General features: G+C 43.9%; 1 protein-coding gene and 2 long non-coding RNA genes across 14 annotated transcripts in view; 2 read left to right on the top strand and 1 right to left on the bottom strand.

The window, feature by feature from the left end:
- Positions 1–16,870, top strand: part of DLGAP2 (DLG associated protein 2) — a 414,439-nt gene that overhangs the window by 357,392 nt on the left and 40,177 nt on the right. For all 12 annotated transcript variants that reach the window (XR_014166924.1, XM_081906060.1, XM_081906056.1 and 9 more), the window contains one exon: positions 16,044–16,393. Coding sequence is in view for 11 of the 12 variants with exons in the window: in XM_081906060.1 (XP_081762186.1) it covers positions 16,044–16,393 (350 nt within the window). In the remaining variant the exon portion in view is untranslated. The remainder of the gene's footprint in view (positions 1–16,043; positions 16,394–16,870) is intronic.
- On the bottom strand, positions 72–15,688 carry LOC309367419. Its single transcript, XR_014167155.1, has 3 exons — positions 15,620–15,688; positions 9,988–10,044; positions 72–1,210 (listed from the first exon to the last, which is right to left on the bottom strand). It is a non-coding gene; the product is annotated as an uncharacterized lncRNA (long non-coding RNA).
- Positions 5,373–10,141, top strand: LOC309367357. The gene is made up of 4 exons (XR_014167080.1): positions 5,373–5,906; positions 7,994–8,178; positions 9,651–9,691; positions 9,981–10,141. It is a non-coding gene; the product is annotated as an uncharacterized lncRNA (long non-coding RNA).

The raw sequence follows: 16,870 nt of genomic DNA on the forward strand, positions 1-16,870 counted from the left end.
AAAGACAGCTTGCCTGCTGCTGCTGCTGATGATGATGATGATCTTCTGCCATGTGCAGCCATAAGGTGTCAGGGCTGGTTCAGCTGCTGGTCAGCACAGAGGCTCAGGAATGAGCAGTAAAACTGATTCTTTATTCAAGGAAACAGAATACAAATAGAGAAAACTGTGGTGAGACTGGCCCCAGTAAAGCAGTTGCCAGAACTGATGATCTTGGGTCTCACAGCTCCTCCCCTTCTGGCTGTTTTCCCTTCAGTCTTAAACTCCACTGGGGAGGGGCCTCCTGTGAGCTCTGGGCTTGTTGTTCTGCTACATGCAAAAGTCTGAGTCCTTGGAGACCAGGAGGGATGGGAGCTGAATACAATAGGACTGGCAGGCTCCTGTGAATCTGTTGCAGCCTCAGCCCCTTCCTCTTCCTCCTCAGCTGCCTGTCCTACATCTGCAGTGTTTTCTGCCTCTTCTTCTCTCTCACTCAAGCCCATTGCTTGTTCAGCATCCAACTATTCTGCGTCTGTCCCCCCTCCTCATCCTCTGTCTCAACACCTGGCTTGGAGCCTTCCTCTTCTGAGGCTTCCTTAGGAGGTTCTCCTGCTGGAACCATTCCTCATCATCCAGCCAGACATAAGGGAAGATGGAGTGAGCGGACTCCTTGAATGTGCTCCAGAATCCTTTGTGATGTACAATGACACATGACAGACAAGTAGTGATTTCTTGGCAGAGAAATCCAAGTGACAAGTGTTCAGGAGGGCTGGTCGCAGCCCCCAAGTCCTTGCCTCTTATTGGCTTAGCAGGCGCTGCCCTCCCTAGCCGGGGAACCTGACACGGCTAGAGGTGGACACAGCACCAAGTGACCATCACACACACACACCCCGGCCACACCAGAAGATGCCAGCCTCCCTGAACCCACTGCAGCTTTGCCATTCAGCAAGGGCCACCCACCCAGAGTCCCAGGTGAGTGGATATTCTCAAAGGAGAATTTTGTGGATTTGGGCGAGCAATTCCATTACAGCTTTAGTTTTGTAAAAACATGAAATTTGATGTTAAAACTCCTGACATCCTTGTGATCACTGCATGTGTGCTTTTAAGGGAATAATAAAAAAATAACAATAAAATGAATACATACCACCAGGGTCTCCACTGCTATGATTCACTCTGAGACTCTGCTTAATTAGTGCTGCCGGAACTCTAAGGAATTAGGTTGACACTTTATCCTCTGCAAAAAGTATAGAACGCCTGTGTGACACAGTGTTTATGGATTTTGAGGTTGTTCCAGCTTTTGCTGCACAGAACGTTAAATTCTGTTTCCTATCAGATAGAAATATGGATTGTCTAGAGAGAGAAAGGGGTAGGAGGACACAAAGAAGCTGCTGTCAATAATTCGCTTCAGGATGCTAACTGCTTGCTGCACTATAATTTATTGTTAATTATCAGAACTAAAATAGAAGCCTTTTTTGTCATCCATTGAACATACCTTGAGTCTAGTGTTGACCACATCTCTGTCTCTCTCTCTCTCTCTCTCTCTCACACACACACACACACACACATACACACACACACACTATAATACAAGTATCCAGGTGGGTAACCTTGAGATCTTATTTGATTTACAACAGCATTAACTGCATACGCAAATATTACCCTTTACGCTAAGTGTTCCTGTGTTGGCAAATGGAGTTTATTTTTGTGCAATGCGCGGCACAGCTTTTCGATGGACTTGCAGATTTTACAAATTTGTAGAATCGTAACACCCTTTTAAGAAAAAACAAACAATGCTAGTTTAACCTATTTAACCAGTGTTAAGACACAGGTGGCGCTGTGGGTAAAACCTCACTGCCTAGGACTTGCCGATCAAATGGTCGGCGGTTCAAATCCCTGCGGCGGGGTGCGCTCCCGTTGCTCCGTCCCAGCGCCTGCCAACCTAGCAGTTCGAAAGCACCCCCGGGTGCAAGTAGATAAATAGGGACCGCTTACTAGTGGGAAGGTAAACGGCGTTTCTGTGTGCAGCTCTGGCTTGCCAGAGCAGCTTCGTCATGCTGGCCACGTGACCCGGAAGTGTCTGCGGACAGCACTGGCTCCCGGCCTCTAGAGTGAGATGGGCGCACAACCCTAGAGTCTGTCAAGACTGGCCCATATGGGCAGGGGTACCTTTACCTTTTACCTTTTACTCCAAGATCTGGCTGGTGAGCATATGAATATGTGAATTTCATCCTATCCTCTGAACATCTTTGACCTTGCTCCTTCTTTGGCTTCCTCTTTGTGCCTCACCTGGCTATCCCATTCCTGTTAAGAATACCCAATATTAGGGTTGCCATACATCTGGGAAAACCACTTTTGAGGGGCCAAAATGCCCATCCGGACAGATTTTTACATTTTAAAGGAAATGTCCGGGGTGTGGGGAAGGGGGGAGTTGGGTTCAGTTGGTTTGGGCTGCTTGGGCTCAGGCTGCTTTGCACTCCATGGCTGCTGCCAGTCCGAGCTGGGGAACGGGGTGCATGGGCGTGGCATTGGCTGCCACCCACTCACCTCTTTCCAAGGCCCGGGCTGTTGGGTAGGGTTGTTCTTTAAGGTATGGCAACCCTACCCAACATCATTTCATTGGTAGCTTGGGTTAAGAACCTAATTCGTTCTGGAGGTCCGTTCTTAACCTGAAACTGTTCTTAACCTGAGGTACCACTTTAGCTAATGGGGCCTCCCGCTGCCGCTGTGCGATTTCTGTTCTCATCCTGAGGTAAAGTTCTTAACCCGAGGTACTACTTCCAGGTTAGCGGAGTCTGTAACCTAAAGCGTCTGTAACCTGAAGCATCTGTAACCCGAGGTACCACTGTATTAGACTCTTTCCTTTGTGCGGTTTCGCCTATTTCCCTTTTCCTCCCAAAGGCCTACAGCTCCCACAATCTCTTGCAGCCCCACTATTTTTCTTCGATACAAAAGCTGCCAAGATACAGGTTTCTCTCTCACACACACATATGAATGGGTCAAGTTAGATTTCTTAGTATTAATACGTCACTAACAATTAACTTAATTATTAAATTTGTAGGAAAATGGTAATAGCGCATGGTTTACGCCATCGTATTGTTCTGTTATGAATCACCTTCCATAGAAATTTCAAGGTAATTGTCGTTCGTACAATGAGAACAACTTAATATAGGTTTAAAAGCAAGACTGAAAAAAAATAGCTGAAGATAGGTTTGAAACAATACCAAGGCATACCCAAGGCATGCACACACACAAAACAATCCAGCCAGCTGGTGAAAATGGAAAGTTCAAATAGTGGGTGCTTGCCATATCTTAGTAGAAATGTTGCTTCACAAAACAGGGGAAGCCACGCCGAAAGCCTTGCTCTGAGTCATGTGTTCTAGAGGCCTGTTATGCAAATAACAAAATTAAATGAGAACAAAATTAACATACCCCTTCCCACCTCTGCTTTTAAAAAAGGCTGGCGTGTGGAAGGAACAAAAATCTTCTCAGTTAGCCAGACAAAACAGGGGAAGAAGAACATCAGGAGCCCACCGTGGAGAAGCTGAGTCATCTGTTGGGGCCCTGTGGGTCATTTCCATTTGGAATAAATAGCTGAGCTTTTCTTCAAACATGTTATCATTTCTTAAACCATTATTTAATGTAGCAGCAGAATCAGAAGATAAGTGAATGGATGGTGAGTTAACCACTGAGAGCAAAAGAATAACGTAAAAGTCATGAAAGATATTGTAATGGCTATAGGGGTTTCTCGTGCGTAAGTTGCCGCCACTCCTGGCTAGGTTGCCTGGTTAAACCTTTTCTGTCTGGACAGCCTTCACTTCGTGGCTGTTCAGTCCCTAGCAGAATCCGTCAGTGGGCGTTTCTTGAACCTCTTCCAGCAAAGAAGTTCTTTGACGCCAAGTCTCCGCCTACTCTCCCTGCGCGGAAGTCTTCTGCGCAGGGTGGGTGTGGGCAGCGGAGGACCCGTGCTCTCCCCGCTGGTCTCCGGCGAGGAGTCCTGGAGCCCCCTCGCCAATTCCCCCATCTGCCCCCCTTTATCCCTGGTGTTACGCTGATTTCCTTCCCCAGCCAATGAGCTGCCTCTCTCCCTGCTGGGCCCTTCTCCAGCATCGCTTTGGAGCCTTGCCTCCGCCTCTAGCTTCGATGGCAGTTCCCTGACAGATATGTAAGGAGAAGAATGGGAAGCAATGGATTACAATTAGGAGTTTTATTTGACTGAGTAATCCTAAACTCGTGAGAAATTTATGAATAACCAATTATGGGGTGTTAAATCTCTGTTACTGTTCAAATCTGTGCTCAGGAAACCGAAACACTACGCTAATTTATAATATATATATATAATATAAAATTAAATTTGTTTACATTTATATATTATATTAATCTAATCTTCTGGTATAAGCATCTGGTATCTATATGGTAACACAAACATCTACATAAACAGGAAAGCTTTTGCCATATAGTAAAAACACCGTAAGAGAGGAGGCCAACTGCATCTCCTGTGAAAAGTGTTCCACAATTTAAAGGTAAAGGTAAAGGGACCCCTGACCATTAGGTCCAGTCGTGACCGACTCTGGGGTTGCGGCGCTCATCTCGCTTTATTGGCCAAGGGAGCCGGCATACAGCTTCCGGGTCATGTGGCTAGCATGACTAAGCTGCTTCTGGCGAACCAGAGCAGTGCACAGAATTGCCGTTTACCTTCCTGCCAGAGTGGTACCTATTTATCTACTTGCACTTTGACGTGCTTTCAAACTGCTAGGTGGGCAGGAGCAGAGACCGAGGAACGGGATCTCACCCCATCGCAGGGATTCGAACCGTGACCTTCTGATCAGCAAGCCCTAGGCTCTGTGGTTTAACCCACAGCGCCACCCGCGTCCCTTGTTCCACAATTTAGGTTGCAGAATTTCATTGTGGACATTTCAAAACAGAGGACAGAAATGTCTTAAGTACAGCTTTTGAGTGACTGTCAGTGAAATGAATAATTCATGTTGTAGTCCTCCTGTCATTTATATGGGTTTGAGCCAGACACGCTCCTCAGTTTATGGAAAGAGCCAAGGTCCAGCAGAGGGTCCCAGTGGATGGAATGGGGGAGGTGATATTTGTTGATTCCCTCTTCCTTCTGCAGCCCCCAGGACCATATCCTCCCACACTGTTCTAGACAGTCCCACAGGAGAACACAAGAGGAAGACAGAGTTCCACTTACAAGTACACTTAAGCAAACCTTAGCTGTGTTTTTCCTGCTTCCCTTTTCCTAAAAAAGGAAAGAAAAGGCAAGCAGATTGTGAAAGAAGATGTCTCTGACTTCCTTTAAAAAAAACCAAAAACCCAACAAACCACATGTCTCTGTGGAGTATAAGAACATTCCCTAAAATGAGACAGGACGTCATAGAAGAATCTTAAAAGGGGTCATTATTTAATTAGAAAATGACATATTTACAGCTAAAACTGTCATAACTAAAAAAAAAAATGAATTTGCTTTCTAAAGTACAGCCATAAATCAGAGTGAGTGAGTTCCATGTCTATACTGAACATGAGACGTTTATAAATCAGTGAGGTAAATCCTATTTACCTCCCATTTGTTGGCAAATGTCTGAAAATCTCCCCGCTTTTCACCTTGGAGCACGCCAAATTATAAGCTTGCTTAAATGGTTTCCCCAACTATTAAGGCCAGATCTTTGCTGAGGTATGAATGGTTCTGTTGGGTTCCATGCTTTTTGTGCAGATGGATATAATCCAGGAAATGTAGCTGTTTGTACTCAGAGAAACTACGTGTAAGATCTAAGGTACGATTAACCTCTTCCAGGGACTCATCTCACCTTTTGTTCACACTTGTCAAAAAAAATGGAGATTTAATTGAAAATTCTGATTGCTGCAACTTAATCTTGGGCGAAGGGGAAGTTCTCTCTGACTGAAACACAAGCCCTCCTGGCTGTCTTGTAAATGATGCTTGCTATATATTGCCGCCCCCACTTCCCTGCTACCTTGCACGGCGACAACAATTTGAAGGCAAGGCACAAATGAGCCTTTGATGAATGAGGCTTGTTACATAGAAAATGCAATACGTTCCCCATGCCTTTTTAGCAAGAGGTAGTAAGTGAAATCCAAGAGAAATTTTATCTCTGTCAGCCCAGATAGTTTCCACTTAGGCTTGTGTTTGTATTGATTCATAGGAAGAAAGGTGATTACTGCTTCTAAACAAGAGGGGATTTATGGGGAGATTAGAATGCTTCATGTCTTTGAGGGCTTTCATGAATGTGACCTCCACTTGGCTAAAACTCCAATTAAAACTGCCGCCATGGTACTTTCCCATCTAGTATGTGGATATTTTGGTGCATTTGGATAAACCTGAACAGAGCTACAACATATAAACCGGTTTACAGTGCAGGGTATGTATAACACTAATTTGGGCAGAGCTGTCTGATTTCTTTCTGAGCCACTTCCACCAAACAGAAGAGCGAACACAGGGGATGAGAGTCTGCTGCATGGTGTACAAGCCCAAGAACATGAGCGACCTTGTATATCCCACCACACCTTTACAGCAATCTCTCGTTGCCTATTCGCTTGACATGGTGTAAAATATCCACGAGAACTCCTCTTTGTGAGTGATTCCTATGCAAACTGCAGCTCATTGAAACGCCAATAATCAAGGATTATTGCAGAACTGAAAAACAAAACAGGAAAACTCATTCATGGGACTGTTAGAAAGCAAACTGGTCCCATATTACATTGCTTTGCTACCAGTTAGAACTCAACATCTTCTTTTAATCATCACTAAGGGGCTAAGCAGAGTCTGCTTAAATGTAAGCAACCATTTACATAGGGAGGGCGTTCTGTGTTTTTTTCTTAAATCTTCCTATATCCTAGCTTTCTTGTGGTCTTCATCAGCTGCAAATGATTATATTCCCCCTCCCCAATATATATCTTCCTATTTTAATTATCAAGCCACACAATGAGTTCACACACATTTCAAAGTATTCAGTTCAGAATTGCTTGCATGCTAAGCCAAGGGTTGCAAAGCAACTCCACCTTGTCCATTCTTCTAGATCAGAGCCAATGTAACATAGCTAAAATGGTAACTCTTTCCCAGTATGATTCAAGGATTATCTGAGATTCCAGTATTGCAGGGCATTGGACTAGATGAAATTTGGGAGTCCCTTCAAATTCAATCGTACTATGATTGTTATGCTAACACAGTCCCAGTGATATCCATGGGGCTGCACCATAAACAAAGACTGTGTTTTGCCATCTTCTCTGTACAAACCAAAACCATTGCACAGATGAATTATTCTTCTGGGTACCTTGTACTTTTTGTCAGCGAACAATTATAGCCCACCATAGACTTCCATGGACTTCCATGGACCTCAAGTGTTTCCTCTGAGGTAAACAATTCAATCCTGATCTAGAGTTTTGAGAAAATTGTTTTGCAGTTTCTTTTATGAATGTGCAATTCTGTATATATTGTGGCTGATGAGTGTGAAAGCATTACACAACCTTTAGCTTTGTTATGGTAAGGTTCAAACAGTGAAAAGCAGGACAGAAAAGTTGTTGAGCCAAAAACTGACACTGCTGACATGGGTTTTCCTGGACATTTTAGCAATTTCCACCCGGACACTGCTTCTGACTGCAGTATTCCAGATATGTCTGGGAACTTCTGGATGTATGGCAACCGATAACGGTTATGGATTACTACCAAGACAGATCAACTTTAACTGAACCAAATGCACATACTTTGTATGTGCCACCGAATTATTTCATACATGACATTTCATCTATGGGAGAAGGCGGGAGAAGGAGAGACATAGATGCCCCGTTACACCATTATGTGTAGGAAATGTGCAAATGTCACTTGTTTAAGTGTTTGGAAGCCATTGTATACTTATAGGCAGAATTGTCAGCAATAGTATGGAGCTGAAAATAGGCTACTGTGTTACATGAAAATGTGTACCCATTTACAAAAAAAAAAGCCCTCCCTGTTTTGCTCAGGGTGGGGGCTGAAAACAGACGGGTTCTCTGTCACTTCCAGGATGCTTTCCGGCAACAATGCAAAGAATAACATTATACCTCACAGCATGACATTACATGTCGCAGAAGCCACGGTGCCTGCAGCCATGACAGAGGGCTCATCTGATAGCAGCAAGAGTGGCAAGATTGGCAGCGTGGCAGCAGCAGTGTGGGCAGAGGCAGCAGCCCTGCAGGATGCATCCAGAGGTGGGTTGGAATGAATGGATCTGGGAGGGCAGGGATATGGGGTGAGTGGGCAATTGAGAGTACAGTAGTTGGTTGGACTAAGAGAAGGTTGAGTTTAGGGGACGGGGTGACCTTTAGTGGTTAGAGGAGCCTGGAGTGGGTGGAATTGAGGCAGTGTTTTTGCAGCCTTTCTGAGCTTGTGTCCATCCTAAGACCACGTGCATCCTAAACACTATTAGAACAAAGGAGCAGCTGTTTCCAAATCAGATTGGGGTGATGGACTGAATCGGAGAGCAGACCTTCCAGCAGAGTCCAAGCCACTCTGAATCACAATAGTCTGCTATCAAACTATTCATGTCTTGGCCAGTGATGATGATGCAGCATCACCCATTCCAGATCCCTGCCTTTTCATGGAATGATGTGCCCCCTTCCAAGTCTGCCACCCCCACATGGGCACATATGTCCACAATGGGGGCCCACCCCACTCTCATGGTAGCCTCTAAAGCAGGCTTCCTCAAACTTGGCCCTCCAGATGTTTTTGGCCTACAACTCCCATGATCCCTAGCTAGCAGTACCAGTGGTCAGGGATGATGGGACTTGTAGCCTCAAAACATTTGGAGGGCCGAGTTTGAGGAAGCCTGCTCTAAAGTAAGGGATGGGGTAATCCAGCAGAAGTGGAATGCTCCTGATAACATGAAGGAGTCGAGATCATGGAGGTTCTGGCTGCAGATATCTTTGCCACATCACTAGGTTGTAGAGAATGTAAGAGTCAAAAACCTGGTTCTCGTTTTTGAAGGTATCTGGTGTGTGTTCTCAGAAGAAGAAGAATTACTTGGAGGCCTCCTGAACTTCTCCAGCCCAGCCCAGGACATTTATAAATTTTGAGTGGAAAGGATACGATGCACAAATGTTCTGGTGCACATGCATGTGTGTCACTCTCTCTCCTGATTGAAGAGATCAGTGAGCACACACCTGGCCACCTGGCTGTGGATGACTAGCAGGAGAAGCTAAGACTCAGTATCCTGTCCTTGAGAGAGCCCCATCTATAGCAAAGTAGCATTGGCGGCAACAACAGATTCTAGAGGGAGGCTGCGGAGCATCTAGAAAGCTATAGGGCCTTCGGCAATTGCCAGGACTGGGGCTGTGTCATTAAACTCCCATGCATTTGTTGGACTCCCATCAGCTCCAGCAAACATACCCAGTGGTCTGGCATGATGAGAGCTGTAGGCCCACAATATGTGGGTGACCACAGATTTCCCCCAACTCTGCTCCACCGCATACCTTATCATGTAAGCCAAAGCTGTTCTGCAGTGCAGTTTATTATACTGTAAGCAGTATAATGCTATGCAGTTGGTGGTTTTGAGGCTATTGATAAACTATAGGGCTTATATCTGCCTAACTCTGCTTATCAGATCTGTCTGATATTCTTGCATTTTAACTTGTGCAGATTTTTCTACTTAAAATTCATTTCAGTCGTCCTTTCCTTTCTGCAGTAACGTCTTGGTGAAGCAAAAAGATTTCCCTCAACACCAGTGTGAGTATTTTTATGTTTAATCTTACACAATTGCAGCTTTCTTTATCACATGTACTTAACTATGGGGAACACATAGTGAACAAAACTTGGCTTTGAACAGATTTCATTTTACTGACAGAACTTTGAACAACAACTAACTTAACATAGGAAAAGCATTGTTTTGTAACTTTTTTTAAAAAAAGTATGCCTTTAACTTTTAGCAACTTTAAGTTCAGCTTGAAAAGTTCTTGTCTGAGCAGTTTTAAGTTATCCACATCCTTAATTTTTCATCTCGTTTTTTTCCAAACAGGACTTACACAAATGGGTCAAGGAAGCTATTCTTGAAAGCAGCACAGAAGACCTGCACATTGTTCCTGTGGTGGAAAGACAAGAGAGATTATTTAAAACCAAAAATTAAAAGTGGATCAATGTTTAATTTTGTATATAAAAATAAAATAAAATTACATTTTCTGCTACTTGTTTTATTGATAAGAAATAGTTTTTTTAAAATGGCTGACTAATTCAAGTCATAGATAAGCCATTAAATTAACATAATAAATTAACCCAGTATCATACTTCAGTGAATATACATTTCAATTTATGTTGTGATTATGATTTATGATGCAATTAAAAACAATTATTATTAACCATCAGTAGTTCTTGATAAATAAATATACCCATTTTTAAAATGTGTGCGTTAATGATGTGACCATTTCGGATGCAAGTTTTAAAAATAATTACTTCATTATTTATATTTAATGATGCTAATATTTTACTGCCATTTCTTTAAAGAGAAATAAATGACATTACTGCACAATCGATACATTGTCTAGTATTTGTTAGGGGTTGTATTTGGTTGGATTCTGAAGCAAAACACACCACTTTGAAGGGATTGGGGATTTGTCTGAGGTGAAGAAGGATACAGGTGGGGTGCCATGAACTGAAGGTGGAAAATCTGGAACTCCTTGCAGTACCTTACTGCTCTGAACACGGAAAACGTTTCACAGAAGTATCTACTGAAAGCAAAATTATGCCTCTAAGGGTGGAGGGGAAGTTGCTTTGCGCTTGACAGGTCTAACCCGTAATCAAAGGAAATTATTATACCATGGCTCCGCTTTGGGATACTGATGTCAAAGTAATAGTTTTGCTCTCTGGTGATTATTGCCATTTGTTATTTCGGTCTCCTAGGACCAGTAGCATTTAATAAGGCCACAGCATTTTCCTGGCCACCCTTTACTGCTGTCTCCGCTGTTTACATGAGTCAAAGGGGTGGGGAAAGGACAGCAAGATGGAACTAATTCAGCACTCCTGCCGGTGTGTTTGCATCACACCAATTTGGCTGCCAATTTACCACATTCCCCCAGTAAACGATATTGCAGGCAAGCACCGCCATCGCACCCGGCCAACCGCTACTGCTTCAGCGTTGTAACATTGAGCGAGTTCTCGTAGAGTGAATCGGAGGCTTGTAAAAATGATTTTATGTTTCGCCAGTACAAGTTTACCTCATTCCCAAACTTATACTGCCAGTCTCTTATTTACTCACCCTTTCCTCGCCCCCTCCAATCCTTATTGCCTTTTTCAAATCTACCTCATGATTTTGTTTTGGAGTTGCCTGCTTTCTTTTGCTTTTTTTTTTTTTTTGGCCTATGGATGGGTTGATTGTTCTAATTAGTTGTAGTCAGTGTTATTCCCCCTCCCTCTTTGCCCTAGAATAGCTCCATCTCTGAGCCTGTATCACTTGATTCATTTTACTTATCTGTCATAATATGTATGTCCTGCTTTTGTGGCGAGGGAAGTTACACACATGCCAATATCACTTAGTCCTGTAGCATATATTGTTGGAAGTGTGCAGTGCACAAGCACTCACCCTGAGTTCTGCTTCATCCCTTTGTCCGTCTCAAGCGATTTGTTTTATTTATCAGTCACAAACTGCCTTCTTTATTTGTGCGGTATTTCTCACACACTATAAGTCAGCACAGTGTTGTCGGGCTGTATGCAAGCAGTCACAGTTGTTAGCAGATAAGCAGAATACAATACAGTGGTACCTCGGGTTAAGTACTTAATTCGTTCCGGAAGTCCGTACTTAACCTGAAACTGTTCTTAACCTGAAGCACCACTTTAGCTAATGGGGCCTCCTGCTGCTGCTGCAGCACGATTTCTGTTCTTATCCTGAAGCAAAGTTCTTAACCTGAAGCACTATTTCTGGGTTAGCGGAGTCTGTAACCTGAAACGTCTGTAACCTGAAGCGTATGTAACCCGAGGTACCACTGTACATATTTTAATTTCCTTTTAGGATTCAGCTACATTAGTAAATAAACAACAATTTGAATGCACTATAAACATGCAACACCAGATGGCGCCAGAAAGCAGAGATTTTTGTGCATGTTTTTCCATAGATGTTGTTTTTTACATTTTGTTATAACAATCTATTTTTTTCTGGTTTGTCAGCAGTGCTGCATTAGCCATTTGAGTTCTACCTCTCACAAAACTCAAACGCACTACTTTCACTGCTACAAGCAGAGGAGAAGTCAGCTTGCTAAATAGAGAAACTGAAGAGGAGAGCTTTCCGATGTGCTTTTGGACAATTTGGTTGAGGAGGAAGATTGCCTCACCAGCCCTCAAAGCGCCTACCACCACCACAAAGATGCAGCAATATTCCAGTGGTGGGCACGGGGCCTCCATTGCCAAGGGCTTGTGTCTCCAATGCCAGTCCTATGGCAGAAGCCCACAACAATTACAAATTCTGGGTTGTCACAGAAGTGGCAGAGCATGGATCTTTTTGAGTCGGCAGAAAATCCCACCTCCGCCAGCTGCCTGCATTGTAGGGGCAGCTAAGCAGGAAGGTTTCATGAGCAACACACCAGCCACAGCCTTAGAAGGCACCTGCATAGAAACATCACTGGTGTCTCTTGCTCAGGGAAGAGTCAGAGGAGGCGCACAGCAAGAGCAGGATGAGTGCAGGGCACAGCACAATTGAGAAACACACATCCCCCCACTCTCAAAAAACTCCATACACATAAACGCAAAGCAAGTTGCTATGAAAGATAGGGGCGAAGAAAATATGGGTCCAGAAGACGAATATTTCCTCTGTGTGGCAGCATAGTGATACAGTCTTATGGCACAGTGCCCCCCCACCTCACAAAAGGCTGTTTCTGTGCAAAAAAAAGAAAAATAAGTCAGCCTCCTTCTCATACCAAAATCATTTGCTTGATCTGTTTGCAATACCATTCTTAGGAGCACTACCACTGAACTTCTGAGTGCAAAACCGCAGGGTGGAAAGCAAATCCCTTTCAGTTCTCCCCAGTGAAACTTCGAATGTGCGTAGCAGAAAAGACAATGAACCTATTTGCCTGCAATTGGGCGGGTTTCTTATCTAGCGGCACTTCTCTCGCACGCATGCTGCTTTCGTCCAAATTGAGTATAAAACAATAGGCAAGGTTAAGCATGTCATTTTATGACCATACCGAGCCTATAAAGGCTGCCTGTGCAAGGAAATTATGGCAGCTGTTCTTCTGAAATTTCGCAGAAGGGGCTTCCAGTTCTGCAAATTTCATCCAATTATGCCAAAAAAAAACTCGCAAAGCTGTAGATTATTTCTTTTGACTCTATTACTTCTTCTTCCTGAGGGGGTGGCATGTCTCTCTTTCCCCCCCACCCCATAGAATCTTTGGGGGTCTCCTCTTTATCTATAGCAACAGAGACGATGGGGGGGGGGACTGTGTCAGCAGCTCTTTACACAAGCACTAAGTCGCCTGAATTCCTCCTCCTGTTGCTCCTGATGAATGACAGCATCTCTACATGAGTTGTGGCAAAGCGGTTCTCTTTCTGTGTACTGTACTAACTGTGCTGAAGAGTAGTTTGTGAACGGACAAGCTATTTGCAAGATGGCCACCTTCCAAGGTCCTGTTCAGTGAGCCTCTGTTCCCTCATTCTTCTCTTTTTGAGATTTCTGTACATTTGGGTCCTACAAAGAGGTCAGGCACCTTGCTTGCAGTGGGACTCTGTGTTGGTTTCTTTTCCATTCTGCTTGTTGCATTCTATTAAGACAATACTGAGACTAAGGAAGAGAAAAGTGATATAGCGAATGCCACTTCCTTCGCCAGTTGTAAACAATAAGACAGGCAAGAGGGGGCTGGCTGAGGGCAGATGAGATTGTTGGGGCAATGCCCCCATTTGACCTAGTGGACCAGCCTCCAGGAACCTGACCAAGACACAGAAATTGGGAAGAACAATGTGGTTATACCCACCTGACTGGAAAGTTCTTATCTGAGGACATTCAGGATTGATTGAAACATGTGGAAGGCTATCCATAGCTGTGTACGACCTCCAGCACCAGAGGCAGGAATGCTGGACTAGGTGGGGTTTTTTGGCTCTGGTGTAGCAGAGCTCCTTTTAAATGGTGCCTGCCAATTTCCATCCTTTATTTCAAAAAGCTGCCTACCTGGGAACCCGAGGAAGGAACAAAGCAGCTCCAGGTTAATGCTGGGAAAGGCTGAAAAGGAGTTACAGAAAAAGGGAACTACTGTACACTACATATCATATTTCAACAAGTGGATCCTCAGAAGAATACAGTCTGCTTTCCTATCAGAAAGATGGGGAGGGGGAAAACTAGGGAAGAAGTTCATCTGTCAATCATCTTTTTAGACAAATCTTACTCTTGCAGGTTTGCATATGAGTAATGAACCACACAGGATTTGTTTATTTTTGTCCGCTGCCCAACAAAAGAAGTCTGTGTTCCAGTGGGCACTCTTTTAAAAATACATGCTTAAGTTAGCCACTTTTATTCTGAAGGAAAAAATTAAGAGCTCTCAATCTCACATTCGTTTCCTGCCAACCACTTCGCTGCCCCAGTGAGCCTTGTTGGGAGACAATGAGTAGCTGAGGGTGGTTTTTGGCAGGAAGCTGACACAGAGGACTGCTCCAGAGCAGGTTATTTTGATTGATTGATTGATTGATTGATTGATTAAATTAAATTAAATTTCTATACAGCCCTTAATCCAAAGACCACAGGCAATGTGTTTAAGGCAATGGTTCGTTTAGTTGTGTGCTCACCCACGTGTAGGACTAAAGACCAGTAAATATAATTTGAGGAAGCAGAAAACACAACCATTTAAAACTATTTTCCAAAGTTCTGGGTCCAAGTCAACAGTTCCAAAATACTAGCTGTATCTTTCAAAACTTCAGTCCAGTTTGTTTCTAGGCTGCCATTTTGTCTTCTGCTTGGTGTCTTTTGTGGCAAGTGCGAGTGAGTGGGAGAATCTTCACCAGCTATGCTGTGCCTGGCATAGACCAGTTTCGGTCCAACTTTCTGTACAAATAAAATGTGGAGTACTTTTCCGCATGGAGATTATACTATGAATTGTTCTAACATAACTATGCATGCTTTGCTGGGCGAGATAGCATTATTATGTGGGTTGGGCAAATAAATCAGACCTGCTTCATGTGAATAACAGTAACAGTAGATATTTGTTTCCAAGGCTTTCATCTGTGCTCCGTACTCTGCACTTCTGTATAATCAACCTCAGTGCCCTTTGCAAGGTGCCTATGTAATAGTAGGGGTACCACCAACTGTCTTCCCAGGCATTCCTCGTCTTATCTCTGGGTCTTATTAGTCACCAAATAGGTAGTTTAAACTGGGTGGGATAAAACCATCCTCGCTAGTGGGCATCCCATTTCCTAGTCCAGTAGCAAAAACAGTTTCAAGTAGTATGTTTCATCTTTTGACTATTTCCCCATCTCATAAATCACAAGGAAGCTTTTAATTCACTGTCCTCTCTCTTCCCTCTTTTTGCCACCCCTCCTTCCATTTCCTCCATAGTTGAAAATTAGAAGGGTTCTGGGTGTTGGGAAGCTGGGTTTGTTACAGGATCGTTGCAACCTGTCGTTAATCCACTTGGTCATTGCATAATCCATTCCAGCACTGAATGGAGGGGAGGGAAAGAATTATACTTTCCTTCTCGGGCCATTTGTGGGAGCATCAATAAGCACATGTGTTTCATTCCTTGTTTCTGGCCTCCCATCTTTGCTTAAACTTAGATGCAGGCATTCTCTCCTAGCTGCTTTTCCCCTTCACTGGGGCTGAGGGTTCTCATTTGTGCAAGAGGAACATTCACAGTCATTGTTTCCTGTTTGAAATGAAATGAACCTGTTGCTATGGCTACCCATTCTGTGTGTGAGAGGGAATTTGTGCTGATTGTGAGGTTCACAGATGAGCATATTTCATAATTGCCTCCTGTTTTTTTAAGCAGCATAATCGTCCTCTGACAGTTCCCACCCACCCTATAAATCACAACAGTGATTATTATTATTATTATTATTATTATTATTATTATTATTATTAATCGTGTTTTCTTTCTCTTAATTTCTTCCGTAGCTGTAACTTACACAAGTTACAAAAAAACACCACCTCCTGTACCCCCTCGTACAACCTCAAAGCCACTCATCTCAGTTACAGCACAGAGCAGCACAGAATCCACCCAGGATGCCTATCACGATAACCGGACTCAGAGGATTTCACCGTGGCCTCAGGACGGTCGAGGGATGTACAATTCCACGGACAGCTTGGATAGCAACAAGGCCATGAACCTGGCTATGGAAACGGCCGCGGCGCAACGCCACGGGCCTGAGAGCCACAGCCCCTCAGTGCGAACCAGCGACAAGGCCATCCTCGTGTCGAAAGCGGAGGAGTTCCTTAAGAGTCGGCGCTCTTCGATAGGGATTCAGGTAGCCTCTGATTAACATCTGTTCTGCGGCAAGCTGTTCACCTCCTCAGCTCCGTAAATAGTACCAAAATGAGTCATTCAGCTTCAGTGGCTCCTAATAACTTGAGCAACATTCCCTGGCTGCTTAGCGTTAATTGTCATTCACATCACAGCTATGTGGCCATGCAGAAAATGGTTCAGCCAATGTGCAGTGCCTGGAAAGAAAAAAAATGAATGAATATATCTCTAGGCAAGTTGCCTGTCATTAATGCTTGATATGAAAATTATACTGCTCAGCCACACAGGTGAGCAACATGTTTCTCTCTCTCCCTCTCCCTCCTCTCTGTAAATTCAGAGTCCTTTATATAGAATCCTGCCACTAGTAGAAACATGGACCCTCTTTCGACCTTGAAGGAGAAGTCCTGACATAGGCTGTTTGTTCTTCCATGTTTCGCTAGAAAAGGAAGAGCACTGCATTGCATGGTGCAGGCACCAGTAA

The sequence above is a fragment of the Podarcis melisellensis genome (assembly GCF_964234715.1).
Source record: "Podarcis melisellensis genome assembly, chromosome: 3".
Taxonomy (NCBI): Eukaryota; Metazoa; Chordata; class Lepidosauria; order Squamata; family Lacertidae; genus Podarcis; species Podarcis melisellensis.